This window comes from Enhydra lutris, unplaced genomic scaffold (assembly GCF_002288905.1).
Source record: "Enhydra lutris kenyoni isolate GAN:26980312 unplaced genomic scaffold, ASM228890v2 scaffoldscaffold68, whole genome shotgun sequence".
NCBI classification, from domain to species: domain Eukaryota; kingdom Metazoa; phylum Chordata; class Mammalia; order Carnivora; family Mustelidae; genus Enhydra; species Enhydra lutris.
In genome coordinates this window covers 7,003,797-7,028,828 of record NW_019154152.1, presented here as the reverse complement: position 1 = coordinate 7,028,828, position 25,032 = coordinate 7,003,797, and the positions used below count along the sequence as shown (strand labels likewise).

Genomic DNA, 25,032 nt, shown 5'->3' with positions numbered 1-25,032 from the left:
GGACATAGGGTAGTTCTATTTTCAACTTTTTGAGGAACCTCCATGCTGTTTTCCAGAGTGGTTGCACCAGCTTGCATTCCCACCAACAGTGTAGGAGGGTTCCCCTCTCTCCACGTCCTTGCCAGCATCTGTCATTTCCTGACTTGTTAATTTTAGCCATTCTGACTGGCATGAGATAGTATCTCATTGTGGTTTTGATTTGTATTTCCCTGATGATGAGTGATGGGAACACTTTTTCATGTTCATGTCTTCCCATGTTTAACTGGATTATTTTTTCGATGTCGAGTTGTAGGCGTCCTTTTTTTTTTTTTTTTTAATGTTAAGTAATCTCTACACCCAACATGGGGCTTGAACTTACAACCAAGAGTCAGTCACATGCTCCACAGACTGAGTCAGCCAGGTGCCCTGAGTTGTAGAAGTTCTCTATATAGTTTGGATACTAACCCTTTGTCAGGTACATCCTTTGCAAATATCTTCTCCCATTCAATAGGTTGTGTGTTAGTTTTGTTGATTTGTTTCCTTTGCTCTGCAGAAGAGTTTTATATTCTTGCGGTCCCAGTAGTTTATTTTTGCTTTTTGTTTCCCATGCCTGAGGAGACATATCTAGGAAAGGGAATACTTTTCTTTTCTTTTCTTTTAATATTCTTAAGGCTATGCTTCAATGTTCATTTCTATTACTGTTTTACTATAAAGTGGATTATTTTGATCTGTGGATTCATATGTATCTTCAGGTCCTCCATATAGTCCTCTTTTTTTCTCTGTAGAGGAAAAGTACAAAGAAAAAATTTCTTTTTTTGTTTTATTTAAATTCAAGTTAGTTAACATACAGAGTACTATTAGTTTCAGGGGGAGAAATTAGTGATTTATCAATTGCATATAACCCCAGTACTCATTACATCAAGTGCCCTCCTTAATGTCCTTCACCCAATTATCCCATCACCCCACATCCACCTCCCCTCTAGCAACTCTGTTTGTTTCCTAGAGTCCAGCATCTCTTACAGTTTGTTTCCCTCTCAGTTTTCATATTCTTCCTTCCCTTCCCCTGTGTTCATCTGTTTTTTTTTTTTAAGGTTTTTATTTATTTGACAGATCACAAGTAGGCAGAGAGGCAGACAGAGAGAGAGGGGGAAGCAGGTTCCCCGCTAAGCAGAGAGCCCGATGCAGGGCTCCATTCCAGGATCCTGAGATCATGACCTGAGCCGAAGGTAGAGGCTTTAACCCACTGAGCCACCCAGGTGCCCCTGTTTTGTTTTTTAAATTTCACATGAGTGAAATCATATGGTATTTGTATTAAGAGAACATATTTGTAGAGTGAATCTAATTTTTACTTGCTACTCCAAAGTCATCCTTCTGCATGTTCAGTTTTGGTTTTTCAGTTTCTTATGCAGGTTTTCTGTTTGTTTGTTTTACTTACATTCTTATCTAAACCAGCTGCACTTGGGGTGCCTAAGTGGTTCAGTCAGTTGAACATCTGCCTTCGGCTCAGGTCATGACCCCCGGTCTTGGGACCAAGGCCCACATCCGGCTCCTTGCTGAGCAGGAAGCCCATTTCTCCCATGCCTGCCATTACCCCCTGCTTGTGCTTGCTCTCTGTGTATTTCCCCCTCTCTCTATCAAATAAATTAAAAATTTTATAAAAACAATAAATAAACCAGCTGCACTTTGATTTGAGCCGAGTAGAGTGTTCTTAACACTGTACTTTGTAATTCATAGAATTTGCCTTGATCATGTATAACTTTGGTTTTTTTTTTTGCTTGTTTTTCCCTGCTATATTCTGACTTAGGTGATGGAACAGAATACAGAATCCAAATAAAGGAAAAATTTTGTATCATGTGGGATAAGAAGTCTTTGTTTGGAGAACCTGAAGATTTCCATCTTGGAGTTGCTCAGGAAGATCAAGAACTGTTGGAACATCTGTTTGACGTGGATGTGAAAACCGGTGAGCAGCCCCAGACTATCGTGCTCCAGGGGGCTGCTGGAGTTGGGAAAACAACCTTGGTGAGAAAAGCAATAGTAGATTGGGCCCAGGGCAATCTCTATCAGCAGAGGTTTAGCTATGTTTTTTATTTCAATGCAAGAGAAATCAACCAGTTGAGAGAACAAAGCTTTGTTCAAATGGTATCAAAGGACTGGCCCAGCAGGGAAGGTCCTATTGAAAGGATAATGTCTGAGCCAAGTAGTCTCCTTTTTATTATTGATAGTTTTGATGAACTGAACTTTGCCTTTGAGGAGCCTGAGTTTGTGCTTTGTGAAGACTGGACCCAGGTACACCCAGTGTCCTTCCTTATGAGTAGTCTGCTGAGGAAAGTGATGCTCCCTGAATCATCTTTATTGGTGACAACGAGACCTACAGCTTGTAAGAAACTAAAGCCTTTGTTGAAGAACCAGCGTTCTGTAGAGCTGCTGGGTATGTCCGAGAGTGCAAGAAAGGAGTATATTTATCAGTTTTTTGAAGACAAGAAGAGGGCCTTCCAGGTATTCAATTCACTAAGAAGCAATGAGATGCTTTTCAGCATGTGCAAAGTCCCCCTGGTGTGCTGGGCCATCTGCACCTATCTGGAGCAGCAGATGGAGATGGGTGGTAATGTCTCATTAACCTGCAAAACAACCACCACTCTGTTCACCTGCTATATCTCTAGCTTCTTTGCACCAGTAGATGGAAGCTGTACTAGTCTACCCAACCAAACCCAACTGAGGAGCCTGTGCCACTTGGCTGCCAAAGGAGTGTGGACTCTGACATCTGTGTTCTACAGGGAAGATCTCAGAAAGCATGGGTTAACTAAATCGGATGTGTCGATTTTCCTGGACAGGAATATCCTTCAAAAGGACATGGAGTATGAAAATTGCTATGTGTTCACCCACCTGCATGTTCAGGAGTTTCTTGCAGCTATGTTCTATGTATTGAAAGACAACTGGGAGATCAGGGACCGTTCCCTTCAGTCATTTGAAGATGTGAAGCTATTGCTTGAAGCCAACAGTGGTCAAGATCCCCATTTGACGCAGATGAAATGCTTTTTGTTTGGCCTTTTGAATGAAGATCTAGTGAAACAACTGGAGACAACTTTGAACTGTACAATGTCGCTGGAGATAAAAGGGAAGATCCTTCGGTGGCTGGAGATCCTGGGGAAGAGTGAACATTTTCCAACACAGTTAGAATTTCTGGAGTTGTTTCTCTGTCTGTATGAGACTCAAGATGAAGCATTTATAAGCCAGGCAATGAAACCTTTCCAAAAGGCTGTTATTGATGTTTGTGGGAAAGTCCATTTGCTTGTGTCTTCATTCTGCCTTAAGCACTGCCAGTGCTTACGGGCCTTTAAACTGTCTGTAACTGTGTCATGTGAGACGATGTTAAACTCAAGCCACCCAGCTGCACTTTGGTAAGTGGGGAGATGCCCTGTCCCGGGAGTGATGGAAGGAAATTTCATCAGAGAGAGGGGAGGGGACTTGTTTAGCTGAGGTCGCAGAGCCAGGATTACCTTCAGAGTTGCCCCACCTTGAGGCAAGGAGGCCAAACACCAAAACCCCTATCAACCAGTTGTGGCTACTGGTGGGAAAAGGACAAAAACTTGCCTGAAATGACTGTCTTGGCCTGAGGGCAATCTCAAAAAAGTGGCGTGGCTGACAGCAATTACCTGGCAACCTCCTTAACAACTAGAAATAATCTTTAGTCCTCAGGGACACATGTGACCTAGCACAAAGTTGGATCCACTGTGGAACATATATTTAACTTTTAAAAGAATGCGCTCCAGAAGTACTAGAGACCAGGAATTTCTTGCTGAAGCTAGTTGACACAGGGCATCTGTCTGGGCTCTGTTCCTCTGTAAGCTACCAACCTAGCTCACCTTCCCCATTGCCTAGACAGAGGTCATCCTTTGCTTTGTAGTTCATGAAAGGTCTCAGTCCTTTAACACCTAACAGGAGAGTCTGATTTGGATAAGAAATAGTAGGAGCTGAATGAATATTTTGAAAGAATAAATGAATCATTAGTATTTGAAGCCTATTTTATCTTCTTCCCTTCCATGAGTTCCTTTTCTGACTCTATCCGTCTATGTCTAAGGGAAGAATTGAATTATGGGATTAGCTCTAGATTTAACTGAAATTGAGGGCTTACTATGTGACATATAGTTATATAGCACATGGGATATTTAACCAATTATCCAATTTGATGCTGGTCAAAAGCATATCTCTATTTTTGGGATTACAAAACTGCGATTCACAGTAGTTCACCTAGAAAGTAAGTGTACCATTATTGATTCAAGCACACATCAGTCAGTAGCTAGCATCTGCTTGACACATGCCCAACAGTCTTCTGAGTCTCAACTCAATGCATCTCTCAACAATCCCAGGAAGATGCTGTTATTTCCATTTTACTAGTAAAAACCCTGAGGTACCAAGAAGATATCAACTTGACTGAGGTCAAACTGATTGTTAAGTCCTTGGTTTTCCAACTTGACCCACGTTGCCTCACCACCATTACATACAGTTGCAGAACCATGTCTCTTATAAGGACCTACATATTTCTCTTCTGCTGTGGGAGTAGAATTGTAGGCTGGGATGCCGTGATCTTTACTGTCCTTGGGGTATTGTAAATAATCTCATCTGTTTTCTCAATTCTGACTTAGTGGTTCTGATCAGAGCTGTGATTTGGACCCAGTGCATTAGAATGTATTTTATGCCTAATAATATTAGGAAGGCATTCTGGCCATTATATTGCTAGTCCTCATGCTGCCTTCCCCTCACCTGTGTCCTAGTGTTACCTAATATTAGAGCTGGCATTGTTGCTAAATTAAGTCTGAGAGCCCAGTCCTTTAAGAGGCACATTACAGGTGGGTCAGTGTCTTCTATAATATAACAATGTTGTAAATTTAACAGCATCTCTCCTGTTCACCATTATATCCTATGGCATTTCTACATAGTAAGCACTTAAATGTTTGAATGATTTATTGCCTAGTTTTATCAAATTTAAGACCTCAGGTGATGTAGAGACAGCACTCTGCAATGTTATTCAATCCAAGGTAAGTAAGATATGGGAGAGTCAGTATTTACTGAGTAGTGATGGAGATCAGGATATGCCACCCCTAAATATGCCACTTTTCCATAAGAAGTGTTTTTTTAAGAGTTTATTTATTTGTCAGAGAGAGAGAGAGAGAGAGAGAGCACAAGCAGGCAGAGTGGCAGACAGAGGCAGAGAGAGAAGCAGGCTCCCCACTGAGCAAGGAGCCTGATGTGGGACTTGATCCCAGACCCTGGGATCATGACCGGAGCCAAAGGCAGTGACATAACCAACTGAGCCACTCAGGCATCCCCATAAGTATTTTGAGCTGAAGGCATATGAGTTCCTGAAACACCTCACCTGCCTAGAAGCAGAGCCTCCAAAAAGAACTCAACTGTCTTAAATCCCCTCCCTGGAAGCAATTTCTCTGCTTTCTTCTTAGAGACAGAAGTTGACCCCATAACCAGACAGACACTGTCATAAACTATCATGTCTTATCTGTTTTCTTTAGGGTACATTTATCTTTCCAACAAGTCATTTGTTTTTCCACAAGTGACTTTTCTCCCCCTGCCTTTTTCCTGCTAAATTAGCTATATAAACTCCAAATTCTACCTACCCCTTTAAGTCACTCCTCACTAATTTCACCCACGTGTATCCACAGTGCACATGCTAATATAACTGGGATGCTGTTCTCTTATTAATCTGTCCTTTGTCAGTCCAATTTACAGGGCCCCTCCAGAAGCTAGGAGGACACAAGGAAAAAGATACTTCTTCCCTCTCCTACAGCAGCTGTTTGTGTAAAGCAACATGCTAGATTTTTATATATTTTAATATGAATAAGGGCAGCTATCAGTTGTAAGCCTTTACAGTGGAAAACATTTGCCAAGCGTTTTCTATAGATTGTCCTACTGAATCTTCACAGTAATCCTAAGAAATCGATACCATTATCTTCATTGTTCAAGGAGCAGCAGTGGAGACATACATAAGTTAGTAGCACTGCCAGAATCACCCATGTTAGCGAATGGCAGAGTTGGGGCTCAGGACTGTTTTGTTCCAGAGCTTACGCTTATAAGGCTATCCTGTTTTGTTCTTTATTAACCTTTGTTTATAACGAGCTTATTGAAAGTATGCCTAATACTTACAAATCTACAGAGTGCTTTTGTGTGTGCGCCTAACTTGACTATTAGATCCTCACAATCCCATGAAGGGAGATGGAATTCCCATTTCACAGATGAAGAAAGCTCAAAGTTCATAGCACTGATGTGATTTACCTAAAGTCAGGTGTCTAGTACACTGGAGAACTGCAGCTCGTAACCTGTGGTTCTTTTTTTTTTTTTAAGATTTTATTTATTTATTTGACAGAGACAGATCACAAGTAGGCAGAGAGGCAGGCAGAGAGAGAGAGAGAGGGAAGCAGGCTCCCCGCCGAGCAGAGAGCCCTATGCGGGACTCAATCCCAGGACCCTGAGATCATGACCTGAGCCGAAGGCAGCAGCCCAACTCACTGATCCACCCAGGTGCCCCGTAACCTGTGGTTCTTAACCTCCACCCCTGTGTCTAGATCTCTACCCACTACTATACTCACTCTTTGTGGGTCTTAGATTATTTTTCTTCTAAATACTGGCTTTTTGGATATTTGAAGACCTCTGTCGTCCTTCCTAAGTCTCGTCCTCCAAAACAAAGTCTCTCTAGTGTAACTTTGTGTGTTGAAGGGGTGAGGGAGTTTTTGAGCAAACAAAGCCTCCTGGAGTGCCAAGAGGAAGACTGTTGGGGGGACTGTGCCCATGCCAGGCTGGCAGTGGTGCACTTGCCATTTCCAGAATAGCTTACTTCCACCTGATACCATCTTCTGAGATTTGCATGGGCTAAAAGAGCTACACCTGTCTTGTTTTTTTTTTCTTGATTGTTTAGGCAAAGGGATGGTGGTCACATTACTCATTGCTGGCAAGATCTCTGTTCTGTGCTTCGTACAAATGAGCACTTGAGAGAACTGGAACTGTGTCATAGCAACCTCGGTGAATTAGCCATGAAGACTTTCTATCAAGAACTGAGGCATCCAAACTGTAAACTACAAAAACTATTGTAAGTTCGGCATGAGAACACTTAGTGGAGTTATTTCAACTTCTTTCTTTGTCCCACCTCCTGCTGCTACTTATTAGGTAGATCCAGTGATAAATACTTAAACTCCACTGTGTAAAATACTCTAAGAACACCACAGTGGAAACCTCTGGGGATGTGGGGGCATAACTAGCTTCTTCTGGGAAAGATTGCATGGAGTGTAGCAGCTGTCGACATGTGGGTTTTGAGGCTTGATAAGGAATTTCCTAGATGAAGAACAACAAAAAGATAAGGCATTCTAGGCTGTTCAACAGCAATTTCAAAGGTGAGTTCTGGAGCTATTCGACATGTGGGTTTTGAGGCTTGATAAGGAATTTCCTAGATGAAGAACAACAAAGAGATAAGGCATTCTAGGCAGTTCAACAGCAATTTCAAAGGTGAGTTCTATTGAGTAGTTTACTTTTAATAAAATACACAGATGTGTCTCGTTTTTGTTTTGTTTTATTTTGTTTTTTGGGTTTTTTTTTTTTTTTTGATGATTGTGTACACCTAGTGACCAGTATTCAAAATAAGATAGGAAACATATCACCTGAAATTTCCTTCTACCCACTTCTGTTCCGTTTTCTTACCCTATCCAGTCTCAGGAGCAACCCCTTTCTAACCTTTTATTGCTATAGGTTAGCTTGTTCTGTTCCTGTAAATGATTGAGATTGTTTCATATGGTCAGTATGTACTTGTTGTGTCAGTATTCTTTTGCTCAACATGATACTTAAAAAAAATTACCCATGTAGGTAGTTGCATGCTTCAGTAGTTCATTATTGATACGCATGCCATTGTATGATAGACCGACTCCTGCATTCTCTTTTGAATAGACCCCTGGGCCGTTTCCAGTTTGGCGCCATTATGAATAAGGCTGCTAGGACTATCTTCGGACACATTTTTTTCTGTGTGACACAGGTTTTCATCTCTTGGGCTAATATTTTGGAATGGAATTGCTAGAACAGATGGGTGTTAACTTGTTGGGAAATTGCCAACTAGCTCTTGAGAGTGGTTGTACTATTTTTCAGGTTTACCAGCAGTATAGGAAAGTCCCTGCTGCTCCTCATCCTTGCCAACATTTGCTATTTCAGTCGTTATTACGTCTTAATTTGATTCTACAGACCCTATCACTTAGTTACATGGGCTGGTTTACACATCTTTCCCCTTGTCCACTGACTGTACTGGGAGCTGGAACTGATCCTACTTACTCCTGTACTCATTAGTGCTCGTAACATGTGTGTAATCGGTGCTCAGGAATATGTACTGAGTGTTGAACAAATGATTAGCGCTGGAGATTGATGTTCTTCTTTGGGGTGGGGGCAGGATTCCCCCTAAGTATTTTCCTTGGAACCTCCATGTTTTTAGTGAGATTGTCCTTAGGTTCCAGGTAATCAGATTTGGCCTGGTTTTGCACGTAGATATGGTAGGTGACTGTGCAGAAGTCCTGATTAAGGGGTTCCAGGAAATCCTCTTCCTTTGCCCCCAGACATCTCCCCTACATTTCCCTTTCCATGAATGTCACCAGTCTAAGCCCCTAACAAGAGCTATTGCCTTCTTTTGGGCTAAATGGATTCCTCTTCTAGTATGTGAGGGCTCCATGGGGGAGGACACCATGAAGGCAGCTTAGTCTTTCCCACCATAGAGTGGCCTTCCTTTCTCAAGTCCCTTTTCCTTAACACATGAAATTGTATTTGCAGTTTGCATTTAGTAAGTACATTAGGCATTATTATCAGATGATGATGGCTAGTGCTGTACATAGGTGAAAGTTTTGTTTTCTTATGCCTGGGCTGAAGGAGAGTAAGGGTGAGGGGTAGGTGGTAAGCAAAAGGGAGGAGAGGTGAGGTGATATTACAAAGGGATGTTTTGAACAGTTAGCAGTGTGAACATGCCAGGCATTGGGGGCTAGCAGAGGCACTTAAAGAAGAATCAGATATAGCTAACAGTGCCTGAGTAGCAGATAACTAGGAAGAAAGATGGGCATATTTAATTTAGCTTTGGGCTATCTCTGTACATCTAACAGAATCCATGAGATGACAGCATATTTTGCAATAATATGTTTTGCTAATGATGCACATCAAACACTTGATATTAACTATGAACTCACCTTGGGTTATTTAAAGGATTAAATATTGTGCACTGGGGTGACTGGGTGGCTCAGTGGGTTAAAGCCTCTGCCTTCGGCTCAGGTCATGGTCTCAGGGTCCTGGGATCGAGCCCCGCATCGGCTCTCTGCTCAGTGGGGAGCCTGCTTTCTCCTCTCTCTCTGCCTACTTGTGATCTCCATCTGTCAGATAAATAAATAAAATCTTTAAAATAAATAAATATTGTGAACTAATGCTGTAATTGAAATATTTGGAATATCCCCCATTATTCCAGTAGTTTCTATTGAAATTGAGTTCAGAAACTCCCCTTCTGCTTTTCCTGATGTTACTACCTTCTTTTTCTCCAAGGTCAAAATAAGTTGAGAGTATCAGTTGTCAGGATGTAATGGACATCTAAGTTGTAACCCAGCTGTTTTACTAAGCAACCTCCTGAAACTGATTTATAACTACCTGTGAAATAAAAGAAACTCCAAGTAAGATAAGAAATGACAGGACTATTTAGATATCAAAGAGTTGGATTTGAAGATCAAGGGAATGCTGTAAATAGGACAGAGATAATTTTGTAATTCCTCCTGCATATTTTTCCTCTGAAGGTTGAGATTTCTTTCTTTCCCTGGTGGTTGTCAGGATATTGCAAATTCTTTGACTGACAACCAGAATCTGATCCATCTTGACCTGAAAGGGAGTGATATAGGGGACAATGGAGTAAAGTCATTATGCGAAGCCTTGAAACACCCAGAGTGTAAACTACAGAATCTGAGGTAAGTCATGAGTTATTTTTGTTGTAACTGAGACTTTTATCCATCCAAATAGACATTTGCTGTTCATCAGGCCAGCTTCAATTTATTTTCACAATATCGAATAGCAGAAATCAGTAGATTCAGGGTGATTTTCTCCTGATTGGACTTTTAACTGGTCCCCTCCCCCTACTGAAGACCCCCCCCCCCATTGTACAGTTCCATCTCTCCATTTCCTAAATTTAAAAAACCTAGAATTTATAAGGATTTAAAATTTTTCATATTTAAGTGCAGCCATATGTGTATTCATTGCATCTTTGAATGCTTTCAGGAAAGAATGCACTAATGGTAAGGGGTGGGGGCAGTGATAAGCAGACTCAGTCTTTTTTTTTTTTTTTTTTTTTTTTTTAATTCATGCGAGACAGAAAGGGAGGCAGAGGCAGAAGCAGGCTCCCTGTGGAGCAGGAAGCCCCATGGGATCCCAGGACCCCGGGATCATGACCCAAGACGAAGGCATGCACTTAACCAACTGAGCCACCCAGGTGTTTCCCCTGCCCTCCCCCCGCCCCTTTTTATCACTCTATTGGGGCTGCTACAACCAAATACCACCGACTGGGTGGCTTAAACAGAAATTTATTCCTCGGTTTGGAGCCTGGAAGTTGAAGATCAGGGTGCAGACAGGATGCATTTCTGGTGAAACTTCTCTCTTAGGCTTGTAGATAGCCCCTTTCTCAGTGCCTTCACGTGCCTTTTGTGTGTGTGTGCCCATTCCTGGTGCCTCTCTTATAAGGACACCAGTCCTGTTGAATCAGGAGTCCCCACTTATGACCTCATTTAACCTTAATTATCTCTTTAAAGGCCTTGTCTCCAAATACAGTCACATTGGGAGTTCAGCCTTCAACATGAATTTTGGGGAACACAGTTCAGTCCGTAACACTTTTTCAGGGCAAGTTGGGGTTTTCAGCCTTAGGCTGTATCCTAAGTCATCCACTGAGGTCTAATTCGGGACTGAGGAGGGAGCTTCTCTTTCCTACCTATGTACACCCTTATTTTGAGAACCAATTCCTGAGGAACTGAGTTGATAAAGTGCTTGATTCAAAGAAGTAACTAGAGCAACTCCAAGTTCCTGGAACCTGCTGCCCCCTGCCTCCTCTTACTAAGAGCTGGTATCAGGCCCTGCCTTCTCCCAGGACAAGCGGTCTCTAAATATAGGAGTCTCTAAAAAAGTGTGGGCTCTACATGCACTTCTTCCTTTCTTCTTCTGCTCCCCTCATTTTTTTTTTAAAGATTATATTTATTTATTTGACAGAGAGGGACACAGCAGGAGAGGGAGAAGCAGGCTTCCTGCTAAGCATGGAGCGGGATGCCGGCTGGATCCCAGGACGCTGGGATCATGACCTGAGCTGAAGGCAGATGCTTAACAACTGAGCCACCTAGGCGCCCCTCCCTACTTTATTTTTGAAACTGTATTATTTCTGATTCACTTCTTGTTTTTACTCTCAAGGACTGGGTTCCTCATAAAATATGAACTGACTCCCATGAATAAGTAAGTGGGCTGTTACTGTGGGAATCACAGCTTGTGCTCCTGACTTCTGCCCATTTGTTTCAGAAGTCAGAGTGGTAGGACACAATGCCCTTCAGTCCACCCTCCATGTTGTATGTAGTTGGAGGAAATGTCTCCTAGTTTAAAAAAAGATTATCATTTAAAAATATTTTTTAGGGGGGCACCTGGGTGGCTTGGTCAGTTAAGTATTCGACTATTGATTTTCCTCAGGTCATGATCTCAGGGTGGTAGGATCAAGCCCTTCAGCAGGGGGTCTTAAGGATTTTTCTCTTTTCCCTCCCCCATATGCATGCTTTTGCTCACTCTCAAATAATAAATACATATTTTCATAGGGAATAGGGGAGGTGGGGATAGAAGAGACAAGCCTCCTACCCCTCCCCTTCCTGGTTATCAGAGCCATGTCCTAGTTAAAGAACTCACTCCATGGAGGGAAGCTGGTCTTCAGAATGGGTCACAAAGCCTGGGAGACAACACCCTCTAGCTGGTGAGTGGTGGTCATAGCTCTTCTCTGAGGAGGGTCCTCTGCTCTTCTGCGCGTGTTTTCCAGCTTGGAATCCTGTGACCTAACTACAGTTTGCTGTCTAAATATCTCTAAGGCTCTCCTCAGAAGCCAGAGCCTGAGATTTCTGAATTTGTCGACCAATCACCTATTGGATGATGGGATCAAGCTGTTGTGTGAGGCCTTAGGACATCCCAAGTGTCACCTAGAGAGACTGTCGTGAGTTTTGCTGATTTGTTTTCCTGGGGTCCTTTGTGCGGTCCTGGTGTGGCTTAGTGAAGAGCTGATAGGGCAAACTGCATGGGCCTTGACACCACTTGGCTCATTTGTCAAGCCTGGATGAACTCTACATGAAGGCTGTCTTTGCTTCCTCTTCTGTTTGGGTTTTAAATGCTGCTTTTCTTCATGAGTGCTTATTTTTACTGTTTTCCTCCTTTTCTTCTCTGTACATAGCTGTAGTGGCATTTTGATTCTATGGTAGAGGTATAGGGGGTGTAAGTACCAACTAGTGTCCCTGCAAAGGAGAGGAGAAACAGGAACTTTGTGATTTGACTGCTCCCTTCCTGTGTTTCTCCTTCAGCCTAGAAAGCTGTGGTCTCACAGTAGCTGGTTGTGAGGATCTTTCTTTGGCTGTCATCAACAACAAAATGTTGACACATTTGTGCTTGGCGGACAACATCTTGGGAGATGATGGAATAAAATTTGTGACTGATGCTTTGAAAAACCCACAGTGCAATCTCCAGAGCCTTGTGTAAGAGTCTACTAGTGTTCATCCTTCCGTGTATATTACATTCTGAAATATATTTTATTTTTTTAAAAGATTTTATTTATTATAAAACACAAGCGGGGGAGGGGCAGAGGGCAAGGGACAGACTCCCCACTGAGCGGGAAGCCTGATGCAGAGCTCCAATCCCAGGATGCCAATATCATGCCCTAAATGGAAGGCAGACACTTCACTGACCGAGCCACCCAGGCGCCCCCTAGCCACTTGGTTGTCATGGGACATTTCTATCACTGCAGAAAATTCTATTGGACAGTGCTATGTGAAACCTGACAGAGGAGGAATTCAGTACTTCACAAATCAGAACACAATAGCAGTTCAACTGAAAGGTCTCACATTTATTTCTGAACCAACTTAGTGAGGTAAAGGCATAGTAACAGAGAAAAATCATTTCCCTGATAAAACATGTCTATTGGCCAGGTAGGAGGGACGTTACAGAGTGATAGGATAGGAACATGTTGGGGGAAAAAAGGAACATGTAAGCTTCATGCAGCTTCAATATGTATGCCATCTCATGAAGTGTGATGCCTTACAGACCCAGCTTGGTTCTTCTCCAGTGACGCCTCTTGGAGTTGTACCTGATTTTATTACCAGTTTTCATCTGAATCCACTGGGGAATGGGACGATTCTGCTTTTGTTTCTTGGCCAGGAATCGCTTGATTCTGAACGTCTTGTGAGAAGACATGGCGAGGAATAGTCAACCACACACCAGGATGGTAGCAAAAAGGAGGAAAAAGCTGAAATATATTTTAAAAGGGAGAATGTTATGAACATACTCTGTCCCTTGCTTTTTCCCATCTGTTATCCGTAATGATACGACGACAAGGATGATGGTGTTAATAACTGCCGTGTATTCTGTCCTTCCTCTGCGCTGGGTCCTGTGCTAAACTGGTTTAATCTATACAAAAGTACCTGATGGTGTCAAATTGGCCACCTGAGTTCTAAGTGCCTTACTGGACAGTAGGAAATAGGAGGCTTAGAAAGATTATGTAGCTTGCCTAATGCTCACAAGAAGATGATGGATTCAAGACTAAAGTCTGCCTGTCCAGCTCCATTTTCTGGGCTTAGAACAGAGGTCTAATATGAGCACCATTAAAGAGAAATGCAGCATCCCATGGTATGGCTGGATCACAGTGTGATTACTTTCATCATGGCTCTTAGACAATTTTAGACATGGAACTGATGAGCCAAAATTCTTATTTTGTTAGATATGGTTAAATTTTCTCCAGATTATTCATATTTCCTCAGCAGTCTAGAGGCCTACATTTTAAGATCTTCACTGGGTATCTACTTTTTTTTTTATCAATATTATTTTCTTTAAAGATTTTATTTCTTGGAGTACACAAGCCAGGGGAAGCGGCAGGTGGAGGGAGGAGAAGCAGACTCTCTGCTGAGCAAGGAGCCCGATGTGGGGATGACCCCAGGACCATTATCTGAGTGGATGGCAGATACTTAACTGACTGAGCCACCCAGGAGCCCCTTACCAATATTATTTAGATAATTGAAGATAACTAAAAATAATTTGATGTTGAGCATCTTTTCAGATGTTTTTGGCCTTTAATATTCTAGGAATTATCTCTTCATGGATTTAATTTTCCTCTAGATGTTTTCTGTTATGTATGTTATATAATATGGTTATTAATAAGCACATAGACCTTATAGCCATTATTTTTTATATGTTGCAAATAATTTACCTAGCATATTACAGCATTCCTAACTTTCTTATGGTCATTTTTAGAATACAGAAGTTTAAAATTTTTGTGAAGTCAAAATCCTCCTCATGACCTCTCTGTTTTATCATAATTGGAAATATCTTTTTTTAAAAAAAAAAATACTGTCACACACTTTATGGTTTAATTTTTGAAATGTTAAATTATTCCTAATTCGTTATAAGGCTTATCCCATATGTCAGGTCTGCCTTCCCAAATTATTTATGGTATAATAGATCTTTTCCCTACTGATTGGAAATGCCACTTTTATTATGTACAAAAATACTTTTCTGTGATTACTCCCATTCTGTTCCAAATGCCTGCTCTTCTGCTCCATGTAGCTACTTCTGCAGTTGGGCCCTATATTTGTGCCCAGTGTAAAGAGGCCAACATTTCATTTATAGTAAGAAACATTCTGAAAAACAAGGGCGGAGGATATTTGATGAGATGAGTGTTGGCAAATAGATATAAGGTACCAGAGCATGAAATCTTCCCAAAGATAAGAACCTCTGGGCAGTAGCAGTGATTCCATCTTCACTCACACTGTCCTTCCTACAGGCTGAGGCGTTGCCACTTCACTTCGCTTAGTGGTGAACATCTCTCATCCGCTCTCCTGTGCAACAGGAGCCTGACACACCTGGATCTGGGGTCAAACTGGCTACAGGATGATGGAGTAAAGCTTCTGTGTGATGCCTTTCGGCATCCAAGCTGCCACCTTCAGGAGCTGGAGTAGGTCTTTTGTGACCTTTCTTTGGGTGCTTTGACTACTGTGAGGGTAGGGGAGATGAGGAAAGAAGGGATGAGCTGAGTGTGTGTCAGAGAAAAGAATAAACAGCTGATTCCTTCTCTCTCACCCTGCTTGAGACAAGCCGGGGAAGTATGTTCATCAGATTTTTCTTAAACAGTTAATACAGTAATTCAACCTCCCTCAGGGAAGGAGGACCAGAGACAACAGACTGAACAGCCATTTTATATATTTTTTTGGTTGTACCCCAGTGAGTCTACTGTGTGTCCTCTACCTTACATCCATGAGGCAGAAACTGTGCCCTACTAGTTTTTCTTTCAGGTTTAAAACTAGGTCAACTTTTAAAAAAACAGGAAGGGAATTTTTTTTCTTTTTGGAAAGAGTATGTTGCATGAGTGGGGAGGCTGGGACAGAGGCAGAGGTAAAGAATCTCAAGCAGACTCCATGCCACACGCAGAGCCATACATGGGGCTTGATCTCAAAACCCTGAGATGGTAACCTGAGCCAAAATCAAGAGTTGGATGCTTAATGGACTGAGCCACCCAGGTGCCCACTAGGAAGGGAATTTCTAAAAATGTTCAACAAGCCACTCATTAAGCAACTGTTTTTATTACTATGTTCTCTTATTCTGTGGGTGGGTATTTACATGTGTGGTATGTGTATATGTAATTGTTATTACTGTATAGATAAGACTTGGAGGTTTCCTTTTCATAGGATAGTATTTCAGAAATATTTAAGTACTTATATGCTGTTATCTTATTGGATATTGAATATATCCTATATACATTCAATATCTTATTGAATAATGGATGCACTATATTTAGTATTTAATATTTCATTTTGTAAATATTGTGGCTAGAGTGAAGCAACATAGAGGTGTCACTTAGTGATCTCAGCTCACTTTCCCACCAGGGCCTCCCATAGGACTAGTCACCTGGGTGAGTTATTAAGGGTTTAATCTCCAGCATTGTTTTTTTACAACTATAAACTCTAGATCATTTGACTAGACTAGACTCAGGGTAATCAAATTTCCACAAGAGTTTAACAGTTGATTGTTACATTGGTAAACACCAAGGTGATTGAACTCTTGGGTCCAATAAGTACCTTTACTTTCTTTAGGAAAACATACACAATGTGATTCTCTGAAGCTTCCTTGATTATTATTCAACTGGAAGACAAAATTTTACTTCATGGAAATTATTGTTAAATCCACTACCTTTATTTTAGCCACAATTTCTAAGTGACCTATACACACAAGATGTTTGCGTAGTCTACTTTCTCTCTTTAACACTGTAAGCACATAGACAAATTCGTGCTCTCTTAGCTACCTTCATAGCCTCTATGCAGACCATGCCAATTCGCTCAACTAAAATTTCCAACAAATATAAGCTATATTCTGAGGGCATTAAAAGTTATTACTAAGGTGATGCACTTGCCCTCCAGTAACTCATAAAATGCTGATGGCAAGGAAATAAAGACAAAGCCAGTTACAACGTATTCCACATATTCTTGTAAGACAAAAGTCTCAAGGAGCAAGGAGTGGGACAGAGGCTACTGAATTACCTTAGCCTTGAAAGATGAACAGGATTTTGTGGTGTGCAGATACCCTTGGCAGAAGGTAGGAAGAGAGCAGGGACCTGAAGATAGGTGTGGCAGATTTGGAAGAAAAAAAAAAATAGATGAGTATGCTTGATGAGTAGGATGGGGATGAAATATGGAAAGTGAACACTTGAGGGCAGATTCTGCATGCTCTTGAATGCCCTACAGAGGGTTGAAAGAAATAACTTCTATGTAGTCTGCTGCTTCTTGGAAAACAGCACTTTAAGATAGATTCTTGGAAAGTATTTTTATTTCAAAAATATATTAGAAACTAAAAGCACAGAGATCTGTGGGTTCCTTGGGTAAACTTCTATCTATTTTGTTTGTTTGTTTTGAGAGAAAAAAAGTGTTTATACCCTTTATTTGGAAACTTGGTGGGTATAACTTATTTGTGGGAGAAAGCAGCTTTACCCACTGTTTTGTTTTCAGCTCATTAAGAAATCCCATGTGTTTCTGCTGGTAATGTTAGATATTCCTCTGTGTGTCCTGGATTGTGGGGAGAAAAGGGTCAGGAAAAAGGCTTAGATACCTCAGCTTCTCTCCTAGGAATAATTTAATTAAGCTTCACAACTGACAGTCTCACCTCTTTTGTATTTCTTGCAGATTGTTGGGCTGTGTTCTTACTAGTACGTGTTGTCTGGATCTGGCTTCTGCTATTCTGAACAACACACACCTGCGGAGCCTGGACCTTGGACACAATGAACTGCAGGATGATGGAGTAAAAGTTCTGTCTGAGGCTTTGAGGCATCCAAACTGCAATATTGAGAGGCTTGGGTAAGTTCAGTTTTCCATTAGGAAAATGATACCTATTTGGTGGCCTGCATGGCTAGAAGAAATTTAGTACATGAGAAAGGATGATAAATGGGACAGAAGGTAAGTTACTCTCAGAAATGAGAATCTGAATTTCAAATATGTGGATCACTGTGTATTATGTGCTGTTAGTATTGAAGCCATATTTCACAATTCATTGTGTCCTCCTTAGTGCCCTAGACAGAGTATGTATTAGTATGTATTAAGTAAATGGTACCTGCTTTAAGGTCTTCCATGTTCTATCATTCTTCAGATATTCCATCTCTCTTTGAATTTTCTAATTAAAGTGAAGATTTGGGGGTACCTGGGTAGCTCAGTTGCTTAACAACCCGACTCTTGATTTCTGCTCAGGTCATGATCTCAGGGTCTTGCAACCAAGCCCACATAAGGCTCCACTCAGGGTGTATGCGTGAGCCTGCTTAAGATTCTCTCTATCTCTCTCTCTTCCCCTCCCTCGCCCTCACCTCCCACCCCAGCTTGTGCTAGATCTCTCACACGTGCACTCTTTCTCAAAAAAAAAAAAAAATAATTTGCTCATTGTTTTTAATCTGGAGAAATGCTATCTTTGCTGGTTTGTTTGTTTGTTTTGTTTTTAAGATTTTTATTTATCTTAGAGGGAGAGCATGAGCAGGAGAGGGGCAGATGTGAGTGAGAGGGAGAAGTGGGGGAGAATCCCAAGCAGACTGCAGGCATTGAGCCTGACACAGGGCTTGAGCTCACAACCCTAAAATCATGACCTGAGCTGAAATCAAGAGTTCAATACTTAACTGAGTCACCTAGCACCCCACTATTTATGCTCTTAAGGAGCCTGTGGTCTAATAAAACCTTATCCTATGTTTTGAGTACTTTTTATGTTTAATCATATATTGTTTAGATGTTTTTTAAATCTTGAATGGATATTGTCTAGTATATTTTTACTTAAATAGTGTGATTTATTGATCTCTGGGTCAAGAATTTTGCTCCATATGTGGGAAACCCAAATATTCTATGTCTCCCTGACTCTTACAAGAAAATGCTGCTTTACTTTACCTATGTGTCCATTGACTGTTTATATATTTTTATCTCAACAATAATGATACTGTAACTGTTGGGTCTGGAATTTATTTTTATTTTTTTTAAGATTTTATTTATTTATTTGACAGACAGAGACCACAAGTAGGCAGAAAGACAGGCAGAAAAAGAGGAGGATGCAGGCTCCCTGCTGAGCAGAGAGCCCGATGCAGTGCTCCATCCCAGGATCCTGGCATCATGACCTGAGCTGAAAGCAGAGGCTTTAACCCACTGAGCCTCCCAGGTGCCCCTGGGTCTGGAATTTAATTTTATCCTGCTTATAAACCTAGTAAACCAGCCTATCCATATTTCCTGGATACTGGCAGGAAACACAGAATCCCATCAGAGACTGAGGACTTTATTACTCCTTGCATGGCAGCATAAGCACTAGTGTTTCTGTGTCCATTTCCTCTGTCACCCAAATCCCACTGGGTGGATGTGGACAGCATGGATGGACACCTGCACATGGTAGTGGGTTGCATCCTAGGAGAGAAACATGGAACTTGGGAGACCCATCATTTTATAGCAGGCACTAAGGAAGCCTGCTCTTTGTCCTGGAGGGAGACATTACCTCATCCCTCAATGCTGCTCACAGCACACACACTCTAGAAATGACCTATATGAAGAGTTGTCAGGGTCTTGCAAAAGACTCCCTGAAATATTCATCTCTCCTTTTTCTGCACAGTACAGTCTTGGTTAGTTTTCACATGGATATGCCATTCCACTGGCCACTCTCAATTAATCTGACCAAGAGAAGCTGGGGCCAAATCTGATTAATTTGTCTCCTACACAGTTTGATTAGGGCCACTATCATTAGCACTCCAAGCATAGGATGAGGTCAAATTGCAGTGTTGATTTCAGCTATACCGTCAGCATCCTGGACTCAGCCAACTGAATGAGACCCAGAGAGTACCAATTGGCCTTGTTATCTATGAAAAGGAGGTTTGGGTTGACCTGCTGATCTTGATATCATTGTAATAAAGGGGGGGGGCAAAAATTGGCCCAAACCAGTCCCATCCCCAAAAAGGAGAATTCAGTGGTCCATATCTTCACATAAAACAAACATATAACCTGAAGAAACACAGCTCACTCCAGTGTGGAATCTGTTCTTCTATTGATTTGGGTCACCATTACAGTGGTTTGGTTATGTCAGGTAGGTAGGCAGTGTCACTAAGTAGTTACAGATGGCTTGTTAGCCATACATGGCATAACTCAGAGCTGTACTGGCATCAGGTGAAGCTTATGAATTTGTACCAGTCAGACTGAAACAAGGTTGTACTGATTCTGTTTGTACCCCTGTGACAGGGGTCCAGGCCTGGGGGCTGCCAGCGATGACATCAGACAGAGCAGAATAGTTAGGACCTGCCATGTCCACTTGAGATTTTCTATTTTCATAGCATGTGGACAAACTTGGCGGTGGGTCAGGTTGCCAGCTGCAGCTGCTACTTAAGCAGACCACATCATTTTGCCAGGCAGTAGTGTTGGGTCCAGAGAAGGAAAGGAAGTCATTAATTGTTCTTCCTACTCCCTGCACCTTCAGGTTCTGAGATGTTCCTTCCCTGGGTATTGGTGTCACTGCCCTTCCCCACAGTCGTGAAATCAGTGTGTCCCATCCCATTGCCTATAACTTGGCTTTTTCTCCAGTCATCCCCTAAAGATCTGCCCTATGTTCATCTGTTTTGTTTCTTAAATTCCACATGAGTGAAATCCTATGGTATTTTTCTGTCTTTGACTGACTTATTTCCCTTAGCATATTACTCTCTAGCTCCATTCACATTGTTGCAAATGGCTAAATAATATTCTGTGGGGGGAGGGGTGTGTGTGTTTATGTATATATGTGTATCACATCTTCATTACCCATTCTTCAGTTGATGGCACTTGGGCTCTTTCCATAATTTCACTGTTGTTGATAATGCTGCCATAAACACCAAGGCGCATATATCCCTTTGAATCAGTATTTTGGTGTCCTTCGAGTAAATACCTAGTAGTCCAATTGATGGATTGTGAGATTAAAAAAAAAGAAAAAGGCAAATATAAAACAACCCTTAATGATAGAGAACAAACCAAGGAATGATGGAGGGAGGTGGGCTAGATGGGTGATGGGTATTAGGAAGGCACTTGTGATGAGCACTAGGTGTTGTATGCAAGTGATGAATCACTAAATTCTACACCTGAAACAAATACTACACTGTATGTTAACTGAAATTTAAATAAAAACTTTAAAAAATGTTTATACACAGAAAAAAATAAAGATCTGCCAAGTTCACATTTTAAACATTTTCACTATGAAATATAAAATACATACAAACAAGCAAATAAAACTGTTTAAAAAAAAATCATGTGCATAACCTCACCCAGGTCAATAAACTGAATTCGCCTAGGAAAGTAAATTCCCCTACTCCTCCCTTATAAATTGCTTCTTCCTTCCTCCCCAAGAAGTAAACATTATCCTGATGTTTGTGGCCATCATTTATTTATCCGTACAGTGATTGCAAGTGTATATAGCCCTAAGCAATATATTGTTGAATTTTGCCAGGTTTTGCATTTTATATACAGGGAATCCTACTCTATATTCTTTTGTGTTACCTTTTTTTTTTTTTTTTTTTTTTTGCTCATTGTTATGAGTTTGTCATCCAGTTGTTTCATGTAGTTGTAGTTCATTTTTATCACAGTAAAGTATTCCAGTGAATGACTGTACCACAAACTATGTAATAACCATTCTATTATAGGTGGGCTTTTGTATTGTTTTCATTTATTTTTTGACCAGTGCTGTTGATGAATATTTCAGTAATGAATTCTGAGGCACATATGTATATATTTATCTAGGGTAAATAGGGATAGATTTATTACATAATGGGGAAAAGATCTTTAAATTTATCAGATATTATCAAAAAGACTGTACTAATTTATTCTGCCTTTGGTGGTGTGTGATATAGTTCCTGTTCTCTGTTCTTGCCATTTTGTCTGATTTTATTTTTAAAGTTTAGGGAATTAGGTGTGTGTTTTAGCATCTTTGGTTTCAATATGTGTCTGGTTAGAGGTTTGATACTTTTTCAGATGCTTAAAAGCCATTTGTATTTCCTCTTTTGTCAAGTTCCTTTTCCACATGTTTTGTTCATTCTTCTATTTGGTGAGCCATTTTTGGCCTTACTGATTTGTAGGGTTTTTTTTTTTTTTCCTCCAGTATATTCTGGTTATGAGCCCTTGTCGCTTACATATGTGACAATAACTTGGGCTTTTCTTTCCACACTGTATGGTGTCTTTTATGGAACTGAAGAACTTAATTGTTAACATCAGTTTATTCTTTTATTGTTAGTGCTTTTTGTAATTGTTCAGGACATTTTTCCCAACACTGGGAAATTCTAAATTTGGATTCAGGACTCTGAAGACCTTCTTCTATTTTCTAAATGTAAAAGGCAACTTATGAAGCATTTGAGTTTTTTTTTTTTTAAGATTTTATTTATTTATTTGATAGAGATCAGTAGGCAGAGAGGCAGGCAGAGAGAGATGGAGAAGCAGGCTCCTTGCTTGTGGAGCAGAGAGCCCGATGTGGGGCTCGATCCCAGGACCCCGAGATCATGACCTGAGCCGAAGGCAGAGGCCTAACCCACTGAGCCACCCAGGCACCCCAGCATTTGAGATTTTAAAATATGGTTGGAGGTCAGTCCAGTTTAATATTTTTTCTATGTGGATACATCTTTTCTGGCAAAATTTAATGACTCTCTTTCTTTCCTCACTGTTTGGCAGGGCCACCTTTGTTATAAATCAGTACATTGGTGCATGGGTCTGTTGCTGGGTTCTCCCTTCGCATTTCCAAACAAAATTTTAAATATTGGCTTACCAAGTTACACACACGTGCACGTGAGCCTCCCCATGTATCCACGCCTACACATAAAGGTGGCATTTTGATTGGAATTGCATTGAACCTATCAATTATGATAGATCCTTATTTACTTAGCTATATCAATAAAGCTTAGTAATTTTTCCTGTAGTGGCCCTCTATTTTGCTGTTTAACTTTATTTCTAAGTACTTGTTATATTGCAATAGTATTTGGAAAAGGGTATTTTTTTTTAACGATTTAATTATTTGACAGAGAGCACAAACAGGAGGAGTGGCAGGCAGAGGCAGAGGGAGAAGCAATCTCCCCACTGAGCAAGGAGCCCTATGCAGGGCTCCATCCCAGGACCCTGGGATTATGACCTGAGGCAAAGGCAGATGCTTAACCCACTGAGCCACCCAGGTTCCCCAGAAATGGGTATTTTTGTTATTTTTTCATTTTATTTATTCCTTATAGATAGAAACACAGTTGGGTTTTTGTATATTAATTTCATATCCAGTAGCTTATCACATCCTGCAGTTAATTATAATTGCTTATTCGTATTTGTTTGGATCTTCTAGGTAGAGTCCTCTCTTTTGAGAATAACAGGGTTTTGGGGTTTTTTTTTCCCCCCCTTTTCTATTCTTTTCCTTTTTTCTTCTTACTGCCTTAGTATCTTGTAAGACATGTGATAGAATGTCTGGAGATACTGGGCTTCCCTGTGTTATTTTCAGTGTCAAAAGCAAAATTTGTCAAAAGCAAAATTTCAATGCTTCTCTTTTATTAATTTTTTTTAAAGATTTTATTTATTTATTTCACAGAGAGAGATCACAAGTAGGCAGAGAGGCAGGCAGAGAGAGAGATAGAGGAGGAAGCAGGTTCTCCGCTGAGCAGAGAGCCCGATGCGGGACTCGATCCCAGGACCCTGAGATCATGACCTGAGCCGAAGGCAGAGGCTTAACCCACTGAGCCACCCAGGTGCCCCTCTTTTATTAATTTAAGAAGGTTCCTATTTTTAGTTTGCTAAGAATTTTTTATTTTCTTTCTAAATTATGAATACATGTTGAGATTTATGAAATGTGTCAACTGTGGTAAATCACACTGATTTTTATTATATATATTAGATTGGGGGTGGGAGGCTCAAAACCAACTTGGTCATGGTATCTCATATACTTCGTGCACTTCATTTTGTTGATAGAGGATTATTTTAACATCTTTGTTTATAATGGAGATTAAGTTATAATTTTCTTATGCAGTTCCCATCAAGTTTTGTTATTCAGATTACAGTATTTTCAAAAAATGAGTTTGGGAGTGATCCTTCTTTGTTTTTCTTAGGAGGGTTTGAGTAAGATTAGAATTATTTCTTCCTTGAACTTTGTAGAAATTTCTGGTAAAGCTATATGATCTGTGGAGATTTGACTTGTGATTCAATTTTTAAAATGATCACACATTTATGTAAGTTTCCTCTTACTGAGTAATTTTTGGTAAAATTATTCCTATGATTTTATCCATTTCGGCTAAATTTTTAAATCTCTTGGCAAGTGTCTGATATTTTATTGTCTGCTCAACTTCTGATCATCTCCAGTGATTTAGACATCTGCTGATATCTCTTTTCCTGATATTGACAGTTTCAGCTTTTTCTCATTTTACTTTTCAAAGAATACAACATTGATCTTCTCTATGTGTATATTTTTTCCTTAATTATTTTATCTTATTTCTCCTTTTGAGCTTATTTTACCTTTAAAAAAATTTTTTTTACTTATTTATCAGAGAGTGTACATGCATGCATGTGCGCCCTGGAGAGCACAAGCAGGGGAAATGGCAGGCAGAGGAAGAAGCAGGCTCTCTGCTGAGCAAGGAACCAGGTGTAGGACTTGATCTTAGGACCCTGGGACTGTGACCCTAGCCAAAGATGCTTAACCAACTGAGCCACCCAAGCATCCCTATTTTACTGTTCTTAAATTCTTGAGCTGGATGCTTTGCTCATAAATATTTCCTCCTTTTCCAACACAAGGGTATGACTTTTCCTTCAAATCATTGCATTAACTCCATCCTGTAATTAATATTAAATGTAGCATTTGTTATTTTTGAGTCTAAAATATTTAACTTCCCTCATGATCTTTTTTCTTCAATCCATTGGTTATTTTAAAGTGTATTCCTTAATTTTCAAACACGAAAGGGGTTTCTTGTCATCTTTTTATATTTAATCTCTAGGATTGTGGTCTAAGAACATATTTTGCATGATTACAGTTCTTTAAAATTTATTTGCTTCACAACCCTAAAAAATATAGTCCATTTTTTAGACGTGTACCATAACGCACTTAATATGAAGAGTTGTTGGTTGCTGTATTGTATGAGTTAATTAAGATTGCTAATTCCGGGGGCGCCTGGGTGGCTCAGTGGGTTAAAGCCTCTGCCTTCGGCTCGGGTCATGATCTCAGGGTCCTGGGATCGAGCCCCGCATCGGGCTCTCTGCTCTGTGGGGAGTCTGCTTCCTCCTCTCTCTCTGCCTGCCTCTCTGCCTACGT

The 25,032-nt window shown here is 40.7% G+C and overlaps 1 protein-coding gene and 1 pseudogene across 1 annotated transcript in view; one reads left to right on the top strand and one right to left on the bottom strand.

Moving 5' to 3' along the window:
- The window catches only part of LOC111159269 (NLR family pyrin domain containing 14), a 30,907-nt gene that overhangs the window by 2,910 nt on the left and 2,965 nt on the right, over positions 1-25,032 (top strand). Inside the window, exons 3-9 of the mRNA XM_022521690.1 lie at positions 1,784-3,377; positions 6,905-7,075; positions 9,786-9,953; positions 12,041-12,211; positions 12,573-12,743; positions 15,041-15,211; positions 17,430-17,600. Of these exons, the coding sequence (XP_022377398.1) occupies positions 1,784-3,377; positions 6,905-7,075; positions 9,786-9,953; positions 12,041-12,211; positions 12,573-12,743; positions 15,041-15,211; positions 17,430-17,600 (2,617 nt within the window). The remainder of the gene's footprint in view (positions 1-1,783; positions 3,378-6,904; positions 7,076-9,785; positions 9,954-12,040; positions 12,212-12,572; positions 12,744-15,040; positions 15,212-17,429; positions 17,601-25,032) is intronic.
- LOC111159453 lies at positions 13,303-13,458 on the bottom strand (annotated as a pseudogene).